The 22,468-nt window shown below is 32.5% G+C and overlaps 1 protein-coding gene across 14 annotated transcripts in view; it reads left to right on the top strand.

Annotated features, from left to right (window-relative positions):
- The window catches only part of LOC139497328 (potassium voltage-gated channel protein Shaw-like), an 86,481-nt gene that overhangs the window by 43,748 nt on the left and 20,265 nt on the right, over positions 1-22,468 (top strand). For 7 of the 14 annotated variants that reach the window (XM_071285530.1, XM_071285532.1, XM_071285522.1 and 4 more), the window contains exons 3-4: positions 7,394-8,303; positions 16,537-16,575. In XM_071285530.1, coding sequence (XP_071141631.1) covers positions 7,394-8,303; positions 16,537-16,575 — 949 coding nt within the window. The remainder of the gene's footprint in view (positions 1-7,393; positions 8,304-16,536; positions 16,576-22,468) is intronic. The other 7 variants (XM_071285524.1, XM_071285533.1, XM_071285525.1 and 4 more) reach the window with 1 other exon arrangement.

The raw sequence follows: 22,468 nt of genomic DNA, 5'->3' as shown, positions 1-22,468 counted from the left end.
TTCATTTTCCGGTGTTTGAAAGCCGTACGCGACATTTAGTAAACGCGGGTCAATTTGGAAATCGAATTTTAATTAAATTATTTGTATTTGTATCTGTTGTATTTCCTGATAATTGATGTCTTCTGGGAACTAGTTAATTATGCAATATAACATCAATAAAAATGCTTTATGATGATTAAATACTAGAAAACCTTATGTGCTAGAAATACCTTTGGACATAAAAAGGTCATAAAACTTATTTTCCAACAAAATATTAACTGAAGATATTAGATGGAAGATTAATAATTATTAAAGCAATTACCCACATTTTCATAGAGTGAATTTGTAATATATTGTGTTTTTTTTTCTGTTTTTTTTGTCATCTAGTAATGGCTTCTATATGTAATCGCCTTTACTTTCTCTCACTTTTACGCAATGCAGTAAAATCTTGTTAATATCTACTCTCGATATATCGCCGATATGTTAATATCTACTCTCGATATATCGCCGATATAGATTTAAAGTGGTTAACAACTAACAAATGCGGATCTAGAAATTTTCATAAGTAAGGGTCCACTGACTGCTTAAGAGAGGGCCACTTTAGTCACGCTTCAGTGATTTCCTGAATAAGCAACCAATTTTTTCCCAAATAAGGGGGACCCGGACCCCATCCCCCCCCTAAATCCGCCTCTGACTAATCATAAAGAACTTCAAGGACAATGGGTATTTTCATTGTTCGTATCCTCAAAATAAAATTACTGGGCTTTTCTCATCACTTGGCGTCCGTCGTCCGTCGTCGTTAACTTTTACAAAATTCTTCTCCTCTAAAACTACTGGGCCAAATTTAACCAAACTTGGCCACAATCATCATTGGGGCATCTAGTTGAAAAAATGTGTCCGGTGAACCGGCAAACCAACCAAAATGGCCGCCATGGCTAAAAATAAAACATAGGGGGAAAATGTAGATTTTGGCTTATAACTCTGAAACCGAAGCATTTAGAGGAAATCTGACTGGGGTAAAATTGTTTATCAGGTCAAGACCTATCTGCACTGAAATTTTCAAACGAATCAGACAACCGGTTGTTGGGTTGCTGCCCCTGAATTGGCAATTTTAAGGAAATTTTGTCGTTTTTATTGGTTATTATTTTGAATATTATTATAGATAGAGATAAACTGTAAACAGCAATAATGTTCTGCAAAGTAAGATCTACAAAAAGGTCAATATGAAACATGACCAAAATAGTCAGTTGACCCCTGAAAGAATTATTCCCTTTATAGTCATTTTTTACCAATTTTTTGTAAATTTTTGTAATCTTTTACAAAAATCTTCTCCTAAATTTAACCATACTTGGTCACAATTATCATTGAGTTATCTAGTTAAAAAAATGTGTGAGGTGACCCAGCCATCCAACCAAGATGGCCACCATGGCTAAAAATAGAACATAGGGGTAAAATGTAGATTTTGGCTTATAACTCTGAAACCGAAGCATTTAGAGCAAATCTGACATTGATTAAATTGTTCATCAATCCAATTTCTATCTGCCCTGAAATTTTCAGATGAATCGGACAACCGGTTGTTGGGTTGCTGCCCCTGGATTTGTACATTTTGAGCAAATTTTGCCGTTTTTGGTTATTATCTTGAATATTATTATAGATAGAGATAAACTGTAAACAGCAATAATGTTCAGCAAAGTAAGATCTACAAATAAGTCAAACATTACCAAAATAGTCTGTTGACCCCTTAAGGAGTTATTGCCCTTTACAGTCAATTTTTAACAATTTTCATACATTTTGTAAATTTTAACAAAATATTTTCCTCTGCAACTACTCGGCCAAGTGTATTATACACAGATATATTTGTAAGTAGCAAGAATGTTCAGTAACGTAAGATCTACAAACACATCACCATCACCAAAACACAATTTTGTCATTAATCCATCTGTGTCTTATGTTTAATATGCACATAGAACAAGGTGAGCGACACAGGCTCTTAAGAGCCTCTAGTTTATGTATCAAGTGGTTCCTTAAATTCTCTAATTTTTAAGTTAAATTTCGTGGCAAGGTAGCCATTCTCTTTTAATTTTTCCTCTTTTTCAAACTAGGCCCTAGATACGTCTTAGTCCTGAGGAAAACTTATTTCTATGTGAATCTTGGCGTCTTATTATTAATTACTCTGTAGTAAGTCCCATTGCATTGTGTCTTCACACCTCAACTGATAGGTAACACTCATGTGTATCGCATTGTGTATTAACACCTCAACTGATAGGTTACACTCATGTGTATCGCATTGTGTATTAACACCTCAACTGATAGGTTACACTCATGTGTATCGCATTGTGTATTAACACCTCAACTGATAGGTTACACTCATGTGTATCGCATTGTGTATTAACACCTCAACTGATAGGTTACACTCATGTGTACCGCATCTCATGTGCATACATTACCGCACGTGCATTTTCACATTAAACAGGTTTATTTTTAACAGAGATGTGCTTCTAAGATCTTCGAACTCAGTAAAAATTACCTCATGTGTTTCAGCTAGAATGACTGATTTTGATCATACACAACTTAAATGACCTATTATCACATTAAGTGGGTTTGTAGTGCTCGTGTCGCTCAGTCTGCAGTTTTCTAGGTACTGCTTTTGTAGACTTTGTTTTGGATATTTTTGTCATTTTACTTTTTGATATTTTTTTCGTCATTCGCTTTTCATTTCGTTTTGTTATGACATGTTTTTGTCAAATTCTCTTCAACTTTAGAGATTTGAATGTCACATTTCTATCTCCCACCTCTTTTAAGGTTAATATTTCTATCTCCCGCCTCTTTTAAGGTTAATATTTCTATCTCCCGCCTCTTTTAAGGTTAATATTTCTATCTCCCGCCTCTTTTAAGGTTAATATTTCTATCTCCCGCCTCTTTTAAGGTTAACATTTCTATCTCCCACCTCTTTTAAGGTTAATATTTCTATCTCCCGCCTCTTTTAAGGTTAATATTTCTATCTCCCACCTCTTTTAAGGTTAATATTTCTATCTCCCGCCTCTTTTAAGGTTAATATTTCTATCTCCCGCCTCTTTTAAGGTTAATATTTCTATCTCCCGCCTCTTTTAAGGTTAATATTTCTATCTCCCGCCTCTTTTAAGGTTAATATTTCTATCTCCCGCCTCTTTTAAGGTTAACATTTCTATCTCCCACCTCTTTTAAGGTTAATATTTCTATCTCCCGCCTCTTTTAAGGTTAATATTTCTATCTCCCACCTCTTTTAAGGTTAATATTTCTATCTCCCGCCTCTTTTAAGGTTAATATTTCTATCTCCCGCCTCTTTTAAGGTTAATATTTCTATCTCCCGCCTCTTTTAAGGTTAATATTTCTATCTCCCGCCTCTTTTAAGGTTAATATTTCTATCTCCCACCTCTTTTAAGGTTAATATTTCTATCTCCCGCCTCTTTTAAGGTTAATATTTCTATCTCCCACCTCTTTTAAGGTTAATATTTCTATCTCCCACCTCTTTTAAGGTTAATATTTCTATCTCCCACCTCTTTTAAGGTTAATATTTCTATCTCCCGCCTCTTTTAAGGTTAATATTTCTATCTCCCGCCTCTTTTAAGGTTAATATTTCTATCTCCCACCTCTTTTAAGGTTAATATTTCTATCTCCCACCTCTTTTAAGGTTAATATTTCTATCTCCCACCTCTTTTAAGGTTAATATTTCTATCTCCCACCTCTTTTAAGGTTAATATTTCTATCTCCCGCCTCTTTTAAGGTTAATATTTCTATCTCCCACCTCTTTTAAGGTTAATATTTCTATCTCCCACCTCTTTTAAGGTTAATATTTCTATCTCCCACCTCTTTTAAGGTTAATATTTCTATCTCCCACCTCTTTTAAGGTTAATATTTCTATCTCCCGCCTCTTTTAAGGTTAATATTTCTATCTCCCACCTCTTTTAAGGTTAATATTTCTATCTCCCGCCTCTTTTAAGGTTAATATTTCTATCTCCCACCTCTTTTAAGGTTAATATTTCTATCTCCCGCCTCTTTTAAGGTTAATATTTCTATCTCCCACCTCTTTTAAGGTTAATATTTCTATCTCCCACCTCTTTTAAGGTTAATATTTCTATCTCCCACCTCTTTTAAGGTTAATATTTCTATCTCCCGCCTCTTTTAAGGTTAATATTTCTATCTCCCACCTCCTCTTTTAAGGTTAATATTTCTATCTCCCACCTCTTTTAAGGTTAATATTTCTATCTCCCACCTCTTTTAGGTTAATATTTCTATCTCCCACCTCTTTTAAGGTTAATATTTCTATCTCCCACCTCTTTTAGGTTAATATTTCTATCTCCCACCTCTTTTAGGTTAATATTTCTATCTCCCACCTCTTTTAAGGTTAATATTTCTATCTCCCGCCTCTTTTAAGGTTAATATTTCTATCTCCCGCCTCTTTTAAGGTTAATATTTCTATCTCCCGCCTCTTTTAAGGTTAATATTTCTATCTCCCGCCTCTTTTAAGGTTAATATTTCTATCTCCCACCTCTTTTAAGGTTAATATTTCTATCTCCCGCCTCTTTTAAGGTTAATATTTCTATCTCCCACCTCTTTTAAGGTTAATATTTCTATCTCCCACCTCTTTTAAGGTTAATATTTCTATCTCCCGCCTCTTTTAAGGTTAATATTTCTATCTCCCGCCTCTTTTAAGGTTAATATTTCTATCTCCCGCCTCTTTTAAGGTTAATATTTCTATCTCCCGCCTCTTTTAAGGTTAATATTTCTATCTCCCGCCTCTTTTAAGGTTAATATTTCTATCTCCCACCTCTTTTAAGGTTAATATTTCTATCTCCCACCTCTTTTAAGGTTAATATTTCTATCTCCCACCTCTTTTAAGGTTAATATTTCTATCTCCCGCCTCTTTTAAGGTTAATATTTCTATCTCCCGCCTCTTTTAAGGTTAATATTTCTATCTCCCACCTCTTTTAAGGTTAATATTTCTATCTCCCACCTCTTTTAAGGTTAATATTTCTATCTCCCACCTCTTTTAAGGTTAATATTTCTATCTCCCGCCTCTTTTAAGGTTAATATTTCTATCTCCCACCTCTTTTAGGTTAATATTTCTATCTCCCACCTCTTTTAAGGTTAATATTTCTATCTCCCACCTCTTTTAGGTTAATATTTCTATCTCCCACCTCTTTTAAGGTTAATATTTCTATCTCCCACCTCTTTTAGGTTAATATTTCTATCTCCCACCTCTTTTAAGGTTAATATTTCTATCTCCCACCTCTTTTAGGTTAATATTTCTATCTCCCACCTCTTTTAAGGTTAATATTTCTATCTCCCACCTCTTTTAGGTTAATATTTCTATCTCCCACCTCTTTTAAGGTTAATATTTCTATCTCCCACCTCTTTTAGGTTAATATTTCTATCTCCCACCTCTTTTAAGGTTAATATTTCTATCTCCCACCTCTTTTAAGGTTAATATTTCTATCTCCCACCTCTTTTAAGGTTAATATTTCTATCTCCCACCTCTTTTAAGGTTAATATTTCTATCTCCCACCTCTTTTAGGTTAATATTTCTATCTCCCACCTCTTTTAAGGTTAATATTTCTATCTCCCACCTCTTTTAGGTTAATATTTCTATCTCCCACCTCTTTTAAGGTTAATATTTCTATCTCCCACCTCTTTTAGGTTAATATTTCTATCTCCCACCTCTTTTAAGGTTAATATTTCTATCTCCCACCTCTTTTAGGTTAATATTTCTATCTCCCACCTCTTTTAAGGTTAATATTTCTATCTCCCACCTCTTTTAGGTTAATATTTCTATCTCCCACCTCTTTTAAGGTTAATATTTCTATCTCCCACCTCTTTTAAGGTTAATATTTCTATCTCCCACCTCTTTTAAGGTTAATATTTCTATCTCCCACCTCTTTTAAGGTTAATATTTCTATCTCCCACCTCTTTTAAGGTTAATATTTCTATCTCCCACCTCTTTTAAGGTTAATATTGAATGTCACATTGCTATCTCCCACCTCTTTTAAGGTTAATATTGAATGTCACATTGCTATCTCCCACCTCTTTTAAGGTTAATATTGAATGTCACATTGCTATCTCCCACCTCTTTTAAGGTTAATATTGAATGTCACATTGCTATCTCCCACCTCTTTTAAGGTTAATATTGAATGTCACATTGCTATCTCCCACCTCTTTTAAGGTTAATATTGAATGTCACATTGCTATCTCCCACCTCTTTTAAGGTTAATATTGAATGTCACATTGCTATCTCCCACCTCTTTTAAGGTTAATATTGAATGTCACATTGCTATCTCCCACCTCTTTTAAGGTTAATATTGAATGTCACATTGCTATCTCCCACCTCTTTTAAGGTTAATATTGAATGTCACATTGCTATCTCCCACCTCTTTTAAGGTTAATATTGAATGTCACATTGCTATCTCCCACCTCTTTTAAGGTTAATATTGAATGTCACATTGCTATCTCCCACCTCTTTTAAGGTTAATATTGAATGTCACATTGCTATCTCCCACCTCTTTTAAGGTTAATATTGAATGTCACATTGCTATCTCCCACCTCTTTTAAGGTTAATATTGAATGTCACATTACTATCTCCCACCTCTTTTAAGGTTAATATTTGAATGTCACATTGCTATCTCCCACCTCTTTTAAGGTTAATATTTGAATGTCACATTGCTATCTCCCACCTCTTTTAAGGTTAATATTTCTATCTCCCACCTCTTTTAAGGTTAATATTTCTATCTCCCACCTCTTTTAAGGTTAATATTTCTATCTCCCACCTCTTTTAAGGTTAATATTTCTATCTCCCACCTCTTTTAAGGTTAATATTTCTATCTCCCACCTCTTTTAAGGTTAATATTTCTATCTCCCACCTCTTTTAAGGTTAATATGTCACATTGCTATCTCCCACCTCTTTTAAGGTTAATATTTTTATCGGCTAAGATCTGAAAATAACTGAATTCTTGCCATATCTGCCAATTTACCGATTGTTTCTTTTCCCCTACGATGACATTTTGACATCGTTTACTGAATTGCATGACGGATTACGTGCATACATAACATGATACACTTACTAAAAGGTTTTGCTCTTTGTTGAAGGTCGTACGGTACCCTTTGAATAGTCGCTTACGTCAAATGTCCATTGTCTCTGATGGATAGTTGCTAATTTAGGTATCATACCACATCTGATTTATTTTATACGGTTAAAGGTTTCATGGTATTAAGGGGGAAAGTTGAAAATCTGAGCAACGAACATCATTCAGAGCTTAATACCTATAGTTTTAATGCTTATAGTTTTTAATGCTTTAACCTTTTAATACTTCATCGTACGTGTATAAATGCAGTTTATGTTTTTGATATTTTTCATTTTATAATTGTTTAATTTATCTTGCAGGTGATAGCAGTCGTTTCCGTCTTCTTTATAGTAACATCTATATTATCGTTTTGTCTAAAGACACATCCGGAAATGCGAGTACCTATTTTGAAAAATGCTACAGTGAACATTTCCAATACAACAATATGGCGGATCGAGAAACTTAAAACAGAGCCTCATGAAGCTTTCTTTTATATAGAATGTGCAAGTAACGCATGGTTTACATTTGAAATAATTATACGACTTATAGTCGCTCCGTACAAATTAGAATTTTTGAGAGCTCCTGTGAATATAATTGATATTGTGGCTACATTGTCTTTTTATCTCGACTTCCTTTTAACAAAATTGAAACAGGAGAGTGACATTTTGGAGTTTTTCAGCATCATTCGTATCATGCGTTTATGTAAGCTCACTCGGCACTCCTCTGGACTAAAAATTCTTATTCATACATTCAAAGCTAGCGCTAGAGAATTATTGTTGCTAGTTTTTTTCCTAGTTCTTGGAATAGTTGTGTTCGCAGCACTTATATACTATGCGGAACGAATTCAATACAATCCAGATAACGATTTCACAAGTATTCCAATTGGATTGTGGTGGGCCATTGTGACAATGACAACTGTTGGGTACGGAGATATGGTGCCGAAGACGTATGTCGGAATGTTTGTTGGCGCCCTCTGTGCATTACTCGGCGTACTTACTATAGCTTTACCCGTACCAGTTATTGTCAGCAACTTTGCTTTGTTTTATTCACATACACAAGCCCGGTCCAAATTGCCGAAAAAACGAAGACGTGTTTTACCAGTTGAACAACCACGACCGAAAGGACCTAAGGCACCTGGGGTACCAGGTGGAGGTGGACCTCAAGCTAGGAGGGTTAATGCTATAAAACACAACCATCCTGGCGCTTTAGATGTAAAAATTAACAGAATAGGTGGGTATTCACGGTGTTTTTATGATTTATGATTTATATAAATGTTAATTATGTTTATAGAGTCGGTGTTAGAAATTCATACTTTCCTTCTACAGGTTGCACATCAACGCTTGTCTAATATATAATATTCCAATAATATGTATTTAGATATATGACTTCTAGGTTTTTACGTGGAATATCTATTTAACTTTGTTAAAAAAGACATATATGTATGGTTCAACGTATCATTTAGTAAGATAAATGAATAAGTGAATTTACAAAAGTACAAATTAGTCAACTAATCCTATTTTGCATTTATAAACACTATATAAAATTTTGATAGATTGGGAGTTACCGTTTGATTTTAAGAGGGGCTAGGATGAAAAAATTTTGTCCTGCATTTTATTTTAGGTTATAATATCCGTCCTGCCGTTTCATTTGTCACTCTATTCGGTCCTGTCTGTTTTGTTTTTTTTTTTGTTTTTTGTTGCAAAGTGTCTCATCCTGCTTTTTTTACTCAAAACTCCTGCCCTCCTTTTTCAAATGTTATCCTAGCCTCTCGAATAATATTCAAATGGTAGCTCCCTAATAAAAAGTTGCGCAAAAACATATATACTTTGTACCGTTTCCTTGAAAGTGTCATGAAGTCATTTAAGTCGTGTGTATCTGTTTACAGACTTAGGTTGTTTATAAGATTTTACGTTGCTTAGTTTTGTTAGCTAATAAATCAAAGCTTCATTAACTTTCCATTGGAATACGACTATCTACAGTTAACAGTAGAGTATACCAGTGGCGGATCCAGAACTTTTTATAAAAAGGGGGGGTACTGACTGACCTAACGGGGGGCCCGCTCCAGTCATGCTTCAGTGCTCCCAATATAGTCAACCAAATTTTTCCCACGAAAAGGGGGGGGGCGCCCCCCCCCCCCCCCCCCAGATCCAGCCCTCCTGGATCCGCCTTTGAGTACTGTCAAACCTGCTTAAGATACTACCTGCTTTAAGTTGTCTCTTAAAGCCGGTTTCACTGTACGGGGTTTAAGACTCTGTTTGAATGTCGCTCTTGTTTGTAACCTGTTATGTTCGGTGCAATGGACGGAACATGACATGAATTTTGGTTTTGGATGGGATGGGTGGAATATGAGAATGAAAAAAAAATTGACACATTTTTACATCTCTATCAAGATTTTTTTATGATTTCTTTTAAGCGGCGCTCATGAATGAATTCGCTCATGGGTTTGGAAAGAAAAAAACTAGTTTTTTGTTCATAATTGAGAAATATACTTAGTCTAGTGAATGTCTTATTCTTGGCTTTATAGTAAAACACTTCCTGGTTAAGTTAATGTCAAACAGCACTTTACATTTGATTCAGAGCGTTTGATATCTGTCAAAGGAAAAATGATTTTAAGAAATAACCAGGGACTTGGGTATAATACAATACAAGAGATGCACACGAGTATGCCCAGATACAAATATTTTCCTTTCTATTTGGGTGGTTCGGTTTTTTTTCTTTTGAGATTGTAATATTATAAAAATTGCTTTGAATATTGCTATCCCAAAAATAAGGCCTGGACGCAGTCATGCTACATTTAATAATTAAACAACAACCCAAAGCTGGAATGGAATCGACTCGATCTCCATAAATACGAATTTACCCAAAAGTTTACTTAAACGCCAAATAACTCCTTTGTCATTGTGAATCAGACAGTATGATTAAGCATTTTAATTATTAATTGCTTTTAATTGTTTAGATAGAATTACAAATTCAACATTAAAGAGCAATCAATTACACTGTAGAGGAAGGTTGGGAATGTTGCCAGAGACAGAGTCTTTGAAGCTATAAAATACTTATATAATTTGCTAGGAATCGTATTGTTAACCTCAATTTAGATAAGTGTTTGTTATAACATATGTTTTATTAAATGATAAGGTACAAGAACATTATATTATAATGCAGCATTTATTTAATTAAGGGTGTTAATTATCATTCGTGTTGGTTGTTGCTTTAACCAATGTTATCTCAAGTTAAATTACTCGATGACTCTCGACTCGAAAGACAAATGATTTGTATTGTGAGACATATGATTTATGCCTATCCGAATTGGTATCGCGGTATAAAGTGGTCAGTTGGAAAATTCAATGGTAAAGGTTGCTTTGTGTATAAAGTGAAACCTGTCTATCCCAAATCTTATAAAAACCGAAAACCTGTCTATCCCGAATCTTGTAGAAACCGTAAACTTAGTCTTTACCATACATGTTCTTAAATCTAGTCATAGTTAATTTCATCTATTGTGAACCTAATTAAACCGAACAAAATCTTTAGGTCCTGACAAGGTTCGATTTGACAGGTTTTACTGTCCCGACAAGGTTCGGTCTTGACAGGTTTTACTGTATTTGATGGAATTATAATAACATTAGTTAAGTTACCTACAACAATTAATTCTATACGAGACTTCAAATGAAAGAACATGACACAATAGACTGTAGGGTTCTGAAGCTTCGATATGATTTTTACATTTTGTCTGAATCGAAAGAACAATTCTATCCTCCATGGGGGCAATAGCCGTTGTGCAGACAACAAATGTAAATAAAGAAATTATTATTAGAATATAGAACAAACCTAGACACATAAAGAAACAAACAAATAATTCATATTAAAAATTTGGCAACTAAAAATCCACTAGAAATTTGGGAGGTAAGCTAAACAATAGAAAATTATTACCTATAACATAGAATTGTAATTACATACATAATTACATACATAATTACCATTGTGTATGATTAATCAAGGTTTTCATTACAAAGTGTCAAAATTCCTACAAAAAAACTATCAAATAACTATAATAAATGAGAAAAAGTAAATAATATCGGCACCATCAATGTGAATGTTTTGACTTATGGGGTCAAAAAGGGGATGTGATGTCAAATCGAATGAGTTCTTTTAAAAGATACATGTATCTACACAGAAACTTTTACAATCTTTTTATTTAGATTTTACACTTTTACTTGTCAAATGCGGATCTAGGAATGTGAAACAGGGGGAGGGGGACACTTTAGACACCGTTTTGAAAAAGCCTATGCATTATCCATGTATGAATCTCAATAACGGGGTGGTCTCTCTTTCTCCTCTAAATCCGCCTCTAAAAGAATTCAACTTTGATTATGTAGGTGCCTTTTCCGTTTTAAACACAACTCTGTATAACTTATCTGGAATAGATTCAAGTAATGTATTATTACTACGATCAATAATCATCTAGGAATTTTGGTACTCAATGCTCTTCAACTTCGTACTTTATTTGGCCTTTTTAACATTTTTGGATTCGATGACTGATGAGTCTTTTGTAGACAAAACGTGCGTCTGGTGTAAATACAAAATTTTATCTTTGTTTCTATGATGAGTTTATTTATTTCTATTATTTCTTATACATTGTGTAATTTGTATTCATAGATATAGGTGGTTTAATAAAAGATTTCGAAGTGCCGTTTCATTAAGTGTAATATCAAGACAATCCGTTACATCTCCTTGGAATCAATACTTTAACTCGTTTACTATTAAAGAATAGGGCTTGGAAACAGGTATAGTGCCAAAGAGACCAAGGGTGCCAATGGTTCTTCAACGCAGTGTTAAAAATTCCGCATCCGGAGGCGGGATTTGACTATCCACTAAACAATAATGTATACGAGCGTATAAACGCTAAACTAAGTCCATGAATATCGCAATAGGTTTTGACAAATTTGATTCTTTTTACTCTACCCCATAAGAGTAGAAACATGTTTCCTGCCAGATTTTGTCTGATGGTACTACATTACTAGATCTTACTACACATTACATAACATACATTATATGATTTGGCACAGCTCCTTGTGTTTCAATATCCTTATTTTACGAGCCATTAGTCAGGATTATGTTTAACTATCATAGATCTACAACAGAGTATACAAACATCATTACCGACAATGATTTTGATAAAATCAGAACACCAGGACGTAAACAGATACGTATGTAGTTACGTGTTCTAAGGGATTGTTGAACCTGTCAATGGGATTTGAGATTGTCTAACATCTAATAACATGCCCCTTGAGATTATAGTTGAGATTATAGTTGATACAGGTATCAATGGGAGAAATAAATTTGTTAACTAAATGGGTTTGATAAAGCTGGAATAGAGATCCGTTATGCTGTTTTAAGTACAAACATTTTCCAAACAAAAGAGTTGTCCGTGTAGGGTTTTAAGACTGCGATGAAAGTGTGTGGTATTTGACACTGAAAAATGAGGGTCTTTTGAGAGGGACAAACATTTTGCTTTGAAACGGGCAACGTTTGATCCATGCTTAAAAGAGATGTTGCGGAATCGTTTCTTGCCAAACATGTGATGGCTTTCATTTTGTATAAATTTTCAAAAGCGCAATACATTGTATTCACTCTTTTACTTAGAGATTTTCGATATCAAAAGTAAAAATCACAAAAATACTGAATTCGGAGGAAAATTAAATAAAGATAGTTCCTAATCAAATGGCAATCAAAAGCTCTAATACATCAAACGAATGAAAAACAACTGTCATATTCCTGACTTGGTACCGGTATTTTCTTATGTAGAAAATGGTGGATTAAACCTGGTTTTAAAGCTAACTAAACTTCTCATTTGTATGACAGTCGTATCAAACTCCATTATATCGACAACAATAGGTGAACAAAACAAACAAACATGATAGGTAAAAATGTCAAAAATAGAGGTACAGCAGTCAACATTGTGTTATAATCTTCTATAAAAACAAAAAAATATGTAACAAAGTAGCACAATATATAGGTTATTCCATTTTGAACCTGAAATTAAAACTATACGTGAGATGAAAGCTGTATCATTCCACGTGAAATCAATTAGTATACGTCATTTAAATGAAATTGTCGATTTCAAAGTAGATACCTCGTTAAATATTTATCAAATTTCGATCAGAAGTATGCATGCATATCATAGGATATTTGTTTATTATTAGATACGTATATCAATTATCTTTACTTATTTACTAGATTCGTTGTCAACTAAGTTTTCCAAATTAATGTTATTTTCGATTTTATTAAAATGAAATAATGTTTACTCGAAAATAAACGAACAATGTGAACATTAAGTTATTAATTTAGCGGAGCCTATATTTCTATAAATCTGGGTTTATTTTATACGGCATGGGCTTTTTTTTTACAACATGAAATGATATTATCATGGAATTAGAAAATAAAGATCAGCACTTGATTGAACATTTATTTTTAATTTTTTAATAATAGAAGTTTAATAGGTCACGATCAAATATTGTTTGATAAATAATTACATTAGATGTATGTTTCATTATACTACTTTATTCTGATTGGCTAACTGCACATCACGTGTTATTCCGTAAGCAGTTGCATTGCTCAATACAACTTTTCATTCATGATAACACGTGGTCCAACAATAAAGTGCACAGGTGAATTAAATAAAAAAATATATAAAATTCGTGTTTTCATGATGATAGCTAAAAAATGTAATTATAAGTATTGAATGCTTCTTTTTGTAACTTTATAGGGTTGTAAAAGCGTTGACCGTGCGTTGACCGCGCTTCATACAAAATGTACTTCGGTCAACGCTTTTACACTCCAATAAATTTACAAAAAGAAGCATTCAATTCTTAAATAAAAATAATATGATGTTGCAAGACAATTTCAATGTCTTCCCTTCTGGGATGCCAAAACAATACGTAATCTGTCATATATTTGTTTTCTATCTAAAACGTCATATGTTTGTTTTGTACAAATAATGTCTCGTCTCTGAATGATAAAGCAGAAACTTTGAAGAGTTTTAAGATCGAAAAAGATACTTAAAAGTAAGACCAAACCCTACTTAATTTAGAACAACACCTGTGATTTAGGGAGATGATTCTTGTTTTTTTTAAACTTAATATTCCAATTTATCGATTTTTAGTTAAAAAAAATCTTTCCCCCCTCTAAATAGTAACATAAATCATTAATTTATAGAATAAATTTTCAAATAATTGAACTGGATATCCAATTATTTTTAATTATTGCATTTCTAAAACGATTCTAATTTTATTTTATTGATATAAATTGAGATTTATCTCATTTAGAATTTATAAATATTGAAACTCTATTATCAACAGAATACAATGTAAACGCCACATCTTTATGATAGTTATAATTGAGCAATTATAAAATGAAAACAAACATTTAAAATGCTCGTATGTCCGAAGCTTGATGAGAAACGCCGAAACCCAAATATTTGACAGCCAAGGATGTATAAAGTATGTAGAGACGTTATGATCTATTTGACAGCCAAGGATGTATAAAGTATGTAGAGACGTTATAATCTGTATGACAATCAAGGACACGATAAGAATCGTCAAACAAAGCTAAGATCAACGTAACCTGAGCGAGTTGGTATTAACGTTTCTAAGTAATAAACATAAATTTTACTCATGGAACATCCATGACATAGTTACAATTTTTCTTTAATACATTTACGTTTAAAAAAAAAGTGAAATCACAAAAATACTGAACTACAAGGAACATTCAAAAAGGAAAGTCCCTTTTCAAAAGGCTACATCAAAAGCTCAAACACATCAAACGAATGGAAAACATCAGTCATATTCCTGACTTGGTACAGGCATTTTCCAATGATGAAAATGGGGGATTCAACAGTTCTTTTCCATTCGTCTAATGTCTTTAAGCTTTTAGTATTGCCATTTAATAAAGGACTCAATATATTTTCCTTGTCAAAAACGTATATATTTGTATGACCGAATCAGAATCCAGGTGTAATATTTTTTTTACCCTTTTTAAAAAATTATGTTTGACGACCAAATCAGAAACAGTTTGTATTGATTTTAAAATGCTATCAATATACATGATATACATGTATATTATGGTAATTAATATCAGTGTGAAAAGTAAAATCACAAAAATACTTAACTTCGAGGAAAATTCAAAACGGAAAGTCCCTAATCAAATGACAAAATCAAAAGATAAAACCAGGACTGGTCTTGGTTTTTTTTTATTTTGCTACTATATTGACTATTCACTCATTGATATGGCAAGCAATATCTTTTAATTAAGACGGTATATTAACGACTTTCCTTAATATGTGGTCAATTGCTACTGAAGGAATATCTGTTACCATGACAACCAAAGTATGTTTGGGCAAAATAGAACATTATACTGTTTAACGGTAGAATTGGGAATCTAATCGATACGCCGCTTGTTATTTTGGTTGAAAAGATCTTAAGGTTTTAATTTACATTGGCTTTTAGTAGAAAGAAGAGTGGAGGGAATACAACCTTCATTAGAATGATTGTAGTTTTATGTGACGTCACAACGAATCCAAGTGCTACGTAAAACATTCGTCATGACATCCATTTGCGACAGATAGTTTAATTAAAGTGTCATGTTGAAACTGTAATTGATTTGTATTCTTTTAAAGATAACGTTATTTTTTGTACAAATAATGAGGTCGTACACACATAAAATAGTATAGCAGTTATAACGTTTTTACATTATATGCCATCCTATCATTGTTTAAACCGTATAGAAGTAGGTTGGTTTTGTTAAACAAAATATTGCCTTTTTTTTGGAAAATTGCATATAATAACCGAATCAGAAAATAATGATAATCCTGATGTATTTTTCGCATATATGCACAACATTTTTTTTTGTCAATTTATTTTCACGAAAAAAAAGCAGTTTTACTTAGATGAACTCTATGTATGTACAGCGGATTTCTACTAGGGCAGACAACTCCTACATAAATGAAGAGGTCTTTAGGTTTAAAGATGCATAATTTTAGTTTGAAACTGCATAATTCTGTATAATTAGCGAACAGTTGTGATATGTTAATGCATTTCTGTAGCACATACAAATAGAGATAGTCTATATTTATTACATTATATGCTATATTTACAAACATATGGTTGATTTCAGTTAACACTGGAAGCAGCCTCGTTATAGCCATTTCCGGAAGTAAAATATAATTCATAGAATTACCTTATTATATTTTGTTTGGCTTTTTAAGACAAGTGTGAATTATTGGTCTTTTGACTGATAGTTGAATTTAAGAATTATATATAAAGGAGAAAAAATAAATAATTTCGGAAATGGTGAAATTGTTTAGATGTTTATTTGTTATCAGAATACTCGATTTTGTTACCCCTTTGATTGATTGTTATTGTTTTTATCCCTTTAATTTATTGATTGTTTGTTATCTCCCTTTATTTAGCACAAGGTGGTGCAATACAGGAAATGTTCCCATTCCGTAGTAAGTCAAATGTACCTTATATGTGCCGCATGCGTATTAGCTGGACCGGTGGTTGCTCACAACACCTCTTCCGTCAAATATAATCAATCAATAATCAGGCTTCGTGGCATGGAACAAGTAGTTAGAATTGTGTAGTCCGCAGAACAGGGCTCTTGCACGCATCTTGCACAGATGGGAAACATACATTAGGACTGTAGACATTGCTTAATCATCTATTTTTTTTTGTTAATGTGTAAGCTATTTCAAATTTAATTTTTATTCCAGATGATAATTTAACAGTGACATTTCTGTTGAAACTGGATTCTATATTTAGTGATTATTTCAAACAGGTTTAATCTACTTCTTTAACAATAATTGAATAATTGAATATGCGGAGATTTTGAATTTTCAAACTCTGATGTTTCAAAAACATGTTGCATTATTGTGCGATTAATTAGGTAGTATTCACTGATACAACGCCACGTTTATGCTTAAGCTTTTGTTGTATAAAATGCAATTATTGTTTATTATCATTATATTTGTTATTATTAGTATTATTGTATTCTATTATCTTCATGTTAGAGATATAGATATAAACTTACAGTATTAATATCGGCATCACTAGATTGAACCAGGAATATCAGTTTTTAATGTCAGACAGCACAAATTTAGTCTTTTTTAAACATGGTGTTTTGTACGAATAATCATTGGACAAACGCACTCAAAAATGATTTTAATGAATGTTTTATTAATAAATCAATTCAAGAATAATTATTAAATAACCTTTTGGATATATATGTATCTATTCAATAATTTTTTAGGTTCTATTTTTTACCTACAGTCCTAATGAAGTTTCCAAAATATAAATGAGTATATAAACCAAGTGCAAGACCATCTCACAAATGAAGGGGTTTTGTGTCCATGCATAATTTGTTTTAAATATTTAGTTGACATGTTTTCTTTTTCTTTTGACCTGTTATGTCTGTTTGGGTTTCTCATCCAATTTTGTCAACATAAGAGAACTGTAAATAATTAGCATACAAGTGGGAAGCTTAACTATTAGATAATTAGATTTACCCCGCCCCCCCCCCCCCCCCTTTCTTTGGGAAATGCCTGTACCATTCAGGAATATGAAAGTTGTTTTTGATTAGTTCATTTGGTTGATATGGATGAACATTTATTTTTGTCAGATTATATTCTTTTCCCTTTTTGTGTTTAACTTGTATTTTATAAATACTTTGTTTCTTTATGTTTGTATACGATTTTTTTCGTCGTATATTGCTATCACGTTGGCGTCGTCGTCGTCGTCGTCCGAATACTTTTAGTTTTCGCACTCTAACTTTAGTAAAAGTGAACAGAAATCTATGAAATTTTAACACAAGGTTTATGACCACAAAAGGAAGGTTGGGATTGATTTTGGGAGTTTTGATCCCAACATTTTAGGAATTAGGGGCCAAAAAGGGCCCAAATAAGCATTTTATTGGTTTTCGCATAATAACTTTAGTATAAGTAAATAGAAATCTATGAAATTTAAACACTAGTTCCATAAAAGAAAGGTTGGTATTGAATTTGGGAGTTTTGGTCCCAACAGTTTAGGAATAAGGGGCCCAAAGGTTCCAAAATTAAACTTTGTTTGATTTCATCAAAAATTGAATAATTGGGGTTGTTTGTTATGCCGAATCTCACTGTGTATGTAGATTCTTAATTTTTGGTCCCGTTTTCAAATTGGTCTACATTAAGGTCCAAAGGGTCTAAAATTAAACTTAGTTTGATTTTGACAAACATTGAATCCTTGGGGTTCTTTGATATGCTGAATCTAAAAATGTACTTAGATTTTTGATTATTGGCCCAGTTTTCAAGTTGGTCCAAATAGGGGTCCAAAATTAAACTTTGTTTGATTTCATCAAAAATTGAATAAATGGTGTTCTTTGATAAGCCAAATCTAACTGTGTATGTAGATTCTTAATTTTTGGTCCTGTTATCAAATTGGTCTACATTAAAGTACAAAGTGTCCAAAATTAAACTTAGTTTGATTTTAACAAAAATTGAATTCTTGGGGTTCTTTGATATGCTGAATCCAAACATGTACTTAGATTTTTGATTATGGCCCAGTTTTCAAGTTGGTCTAAATCAGGATCCAAAATTATTATATTAAGTATTGTGCAATAGAAGGAAATTTTCAATTGCACAGTACTCAGCATTAACAAGAAATCTTCAATTGCACAGTATTGTGCAATAGCAAGAAATTTTCAATTGCACAGTATTGCGCAATAGCAAAAAATCTTCAATTGCACAGTATTGTGCAATAGTAAGTATTTTCAATTGCACAGTATTGCGCAATAGCAAGAAATATCTAATTGCACAATAGTGTGCAATAACAAGAAATTTCAATTGGAGTTATCTTTCTTTGACCAGAATAGTAGTTGAATCAACTTAAATCATTGTTTTATACAATATACAATGTATATTCACTTTTACTACCAAATGATAAATTAAAACAATCTTTACCATTCAGTGATAACAAGCACTTTTTTTAAAAAAATTTCATAAATAAAAAGAAAATTTCTTTAAACATTTTTTTGAGAGGATTAATATTCAACAGCATAGTGAATTTCTCAAAGGCAAAACAAAAATTTTAAGTTCATTAGACCACATTCATTCTGTGTCAGAAACCTATGCTGTGTCAACTATTTAATCACAATCCAAATTTAGAGCTGAATCCAGCTTGAATGTTGTGTCCATACTTGCCCCAACCGTTCAGGGTTCAACCTCTGCGGTCGTATAAAGCTGCGCCCTGCGGAGCATCTGGTTGTATTTGTGATATTGTACCTTAATTTAATGATAATTCGCAATCTGGTAAAGGACACTTTTAATTCAATTATGTAAGGTACCTGTGAACTAGAACTGAAATTGTTTAATGTTACCCATCAGGAGCATCTGACTTAAGGTATGATGTTATTGTGGGATAAGTGGCCCTCCGTCTTTTACCGTTTGGTCGTTACAAAAAGAAATTGGACTAAAGCAGATGTAAAGCTTGGTGTCATATTGCCTTCCTTATGATCATGGTATTCTTTTTGTCGACTTAAACAGATCTGGTTTTATCCTTATGTCTCTGCCATTAACAACCTAGATTATCTCCCTTCTCTCTGCCTTGAACAAACAAGACTTATCTCCCTTCTTTCTCTGACCTGAACAATCTAGATTTATCTCCCTTCTCTCACTCTCTGTCTTGAACAACTTAGAGTATCTCTCTCTCTGTCTGCCTTGAACAAACAAGATTTATATCCCTTCTTTCTTCCACCTGAACAATCCAGATTTATCTTCCATCTCTGTCTGCCGTGAACAAACAAGATTTATCTCCATTCCTTCTTCCACCTGAACAATCCAGATTTATCTTCCATCTCTGTCTGCCTTGAACAAACAAGATTTATCTCCCTTCCTTCTCTGCTTTGAACAAGCAATATTTATCTCTCTTTCTGCTCTGAATTGAATAATCTAGATATTTCCCTTCCCTCTCATTTTTGAACTATGTAGATATATCTCCCTTCATTCTCTGACCTGAAAAATATAGACTTATCTCCCTTCTCTGTCTACCTTGCAAAACAAGATTTATCTCTCTTCTTTATCTGCTCTGAACAGTCTAGATCTTTCTCCTTTCTCTATCTACCTTGAACAAACAATAGTTATAAACTTTATTTCTCTGACCTGAAAAACTTAAATTATCTCCCTTCTCTGTCTGCCTCCAGCAACCAAAATTTATACCCATTCTTTCGCTGCCCTGAAAAATCTAGGTTTATCTCTTACGCATATTATGTCGGAGCACAAAAATGTGGTAGTTCATAGGGGAATAACATTCATATATTGAAAATAATATTCACGTAAAACATCAATTCATTGAAGAAAAACATATTCAATGCATGATTAAGTAAGTGTGTGTGAAACTTGCAACACAACAGAGATGCATTTCAAAGAATTCATGGACACAAAATCCCTCACATATAATAACATTGTTCATTGTTGTATCATTGTCGTACTATAAACCAATAGCAACTGTATCTACCTGCTAATAATGTGAGTAAACTGCACTCTTGTCGTCATTACCTCCCTTTGATGTTATTGTTACGTCACAACCACAAAATATATTCTTTTCTCTTCACAATAATCAAGACACTCGTATCTAAGGTCGAATACATATTTGATTAAAAACGTAACGCACATATTTTTTATATTAATAAGGGAAATAACAATATAACAACTTATGATTTTGAGATGTACATAGTTCAAAGGCTCGGAACCAGTTATTAAGTGCATAAATGAGTGTGTGGATGGGGTTTACAGAATAGAGAATAATTATCAAAATTAGTAGAGAAAAATGGACCAAAAGAAATAAAAAATAGAGATTACTGAGGTGCTTACATTTGAAAAATAAAGGATAATGGGCAACAAGTATAAACGTTAAAATAAAATTGCCTAAAAATAATAAAATGCAGAAATGGAAGACCCATCATCCAGGCCCTCATATCTGATGATTTACTAGCAAGGTTTGCTTTAATAAACCAAGTTGTTTATAAAATGATGCTGGCGTCTAATGATAAAGTTTATTTGTATTTTATAAAAGACAAGGACTACAGGGCGTTTTATCACTATCCTAGTTAACAGTATTTACTTTTTAAAATAATCAGGAACCCGCAGTGCAATTGTAGTCCAGAGAACATTACTAAAATCTCTCTTATAAACCCCTAATATAGGTGATTTTCAATGATAATAAAGTTATCCAGTCCTATGTCTGCACAGTTATTTAAATATTTTTCAATGAAAAGAGTAAAATGCAGATAAAAATAAAGGTTAACTTTTTTTTAAAAGGATGATTTTTTTTTGTTTAGTTAAGGTTTATCTGATGTGTATTGGTTTCATTAAATGTGATGGTTTAAATCTAATAAGCTTAGAAGCGTCACGAATTATAAGACTTTTAGTGTTTTGTTATTTATATCATAACGGAACATAAATTATCAGAAGAAAGTGAACACGGTTAAGCACAAGTCAATAGTTCATTTAGAGGTTAAAGACAACGGCTAATTGTAAGGGGAAAATTGAAGAGAAAACATGATATCATACAAATTACATTTTTAGCCCATGATTTACTGACAGAGAGCAAGCATAGATCAACACTAAGTTTAACCTATTTCCAAAAATAAATTAAAATATTGTATACAGAATCAACTAGAGGTATTATTTGCAGGCGTATAAATTGTACGAACATACAGAATATCACTGCAACAATATTCACATTTTAAGTAGATGTTTTCTTACCAAATTATCACATTCTTATTTAAATAAACGGTCTCTTCTAGCAACGATTTATATGTATGTAATTTTTACACCACATTTCAAAAATATTTTTTCCCAAAAAATCTTTTCAACTTTAATTCTTTAAAGTGAAAGAAGTGGTTTAAATTAATTTTTGTCGGATGCTTATGCCTTTCATATAAGGGTGTAACTGTGTTAAGGCAGATTACTAAACAGAGTTTAATTAAAAGATCCTCAGTTCATTGGAAGACATGTTGAAAAGCCTTCTAAATTATATCATAAACCAACACATTACTTTTATAATTTTAAGATACAAATGTTTGACGTTTACGTTTGATCTAATTTATGAATAACCAGTTGGCTAATTAGTTTCAAAAACATAACTACGTTAAGTTATTATGCAATGGATGATCCAGGGTTCCAATTTCCTCATTACAATCGTTTAAATATATTCCTCAACTAGGAAGGTCTAAAAGTAACTTTATCCATTTTAATTTGTATTAAAAAGATTGAGCTTTGAATATCTTCTGTTGCTAATTTTGTATTAGTTATATCATCAAAACTTTAATGTTTAAATATTAAACGTCATAAGAAATGCAAGGTGTAA

The sequence above is a fragment of the Mytilus edulis genome, chromosome 12 (genome assembly GCF_963676685.1).
Source record: "Mytilus edulis chromosome 12, xbMytEdul2.2, whole genome shotgun sequence".
NCBI lineage: Eukaryota > Metazoa > Mollusca > Bivalvia > Mytilida > Mytilidae > Mytilus > Mytilus edulis.
This window is presented reverse-complemented; position numbering and strand designations above follow the sequence as displayed.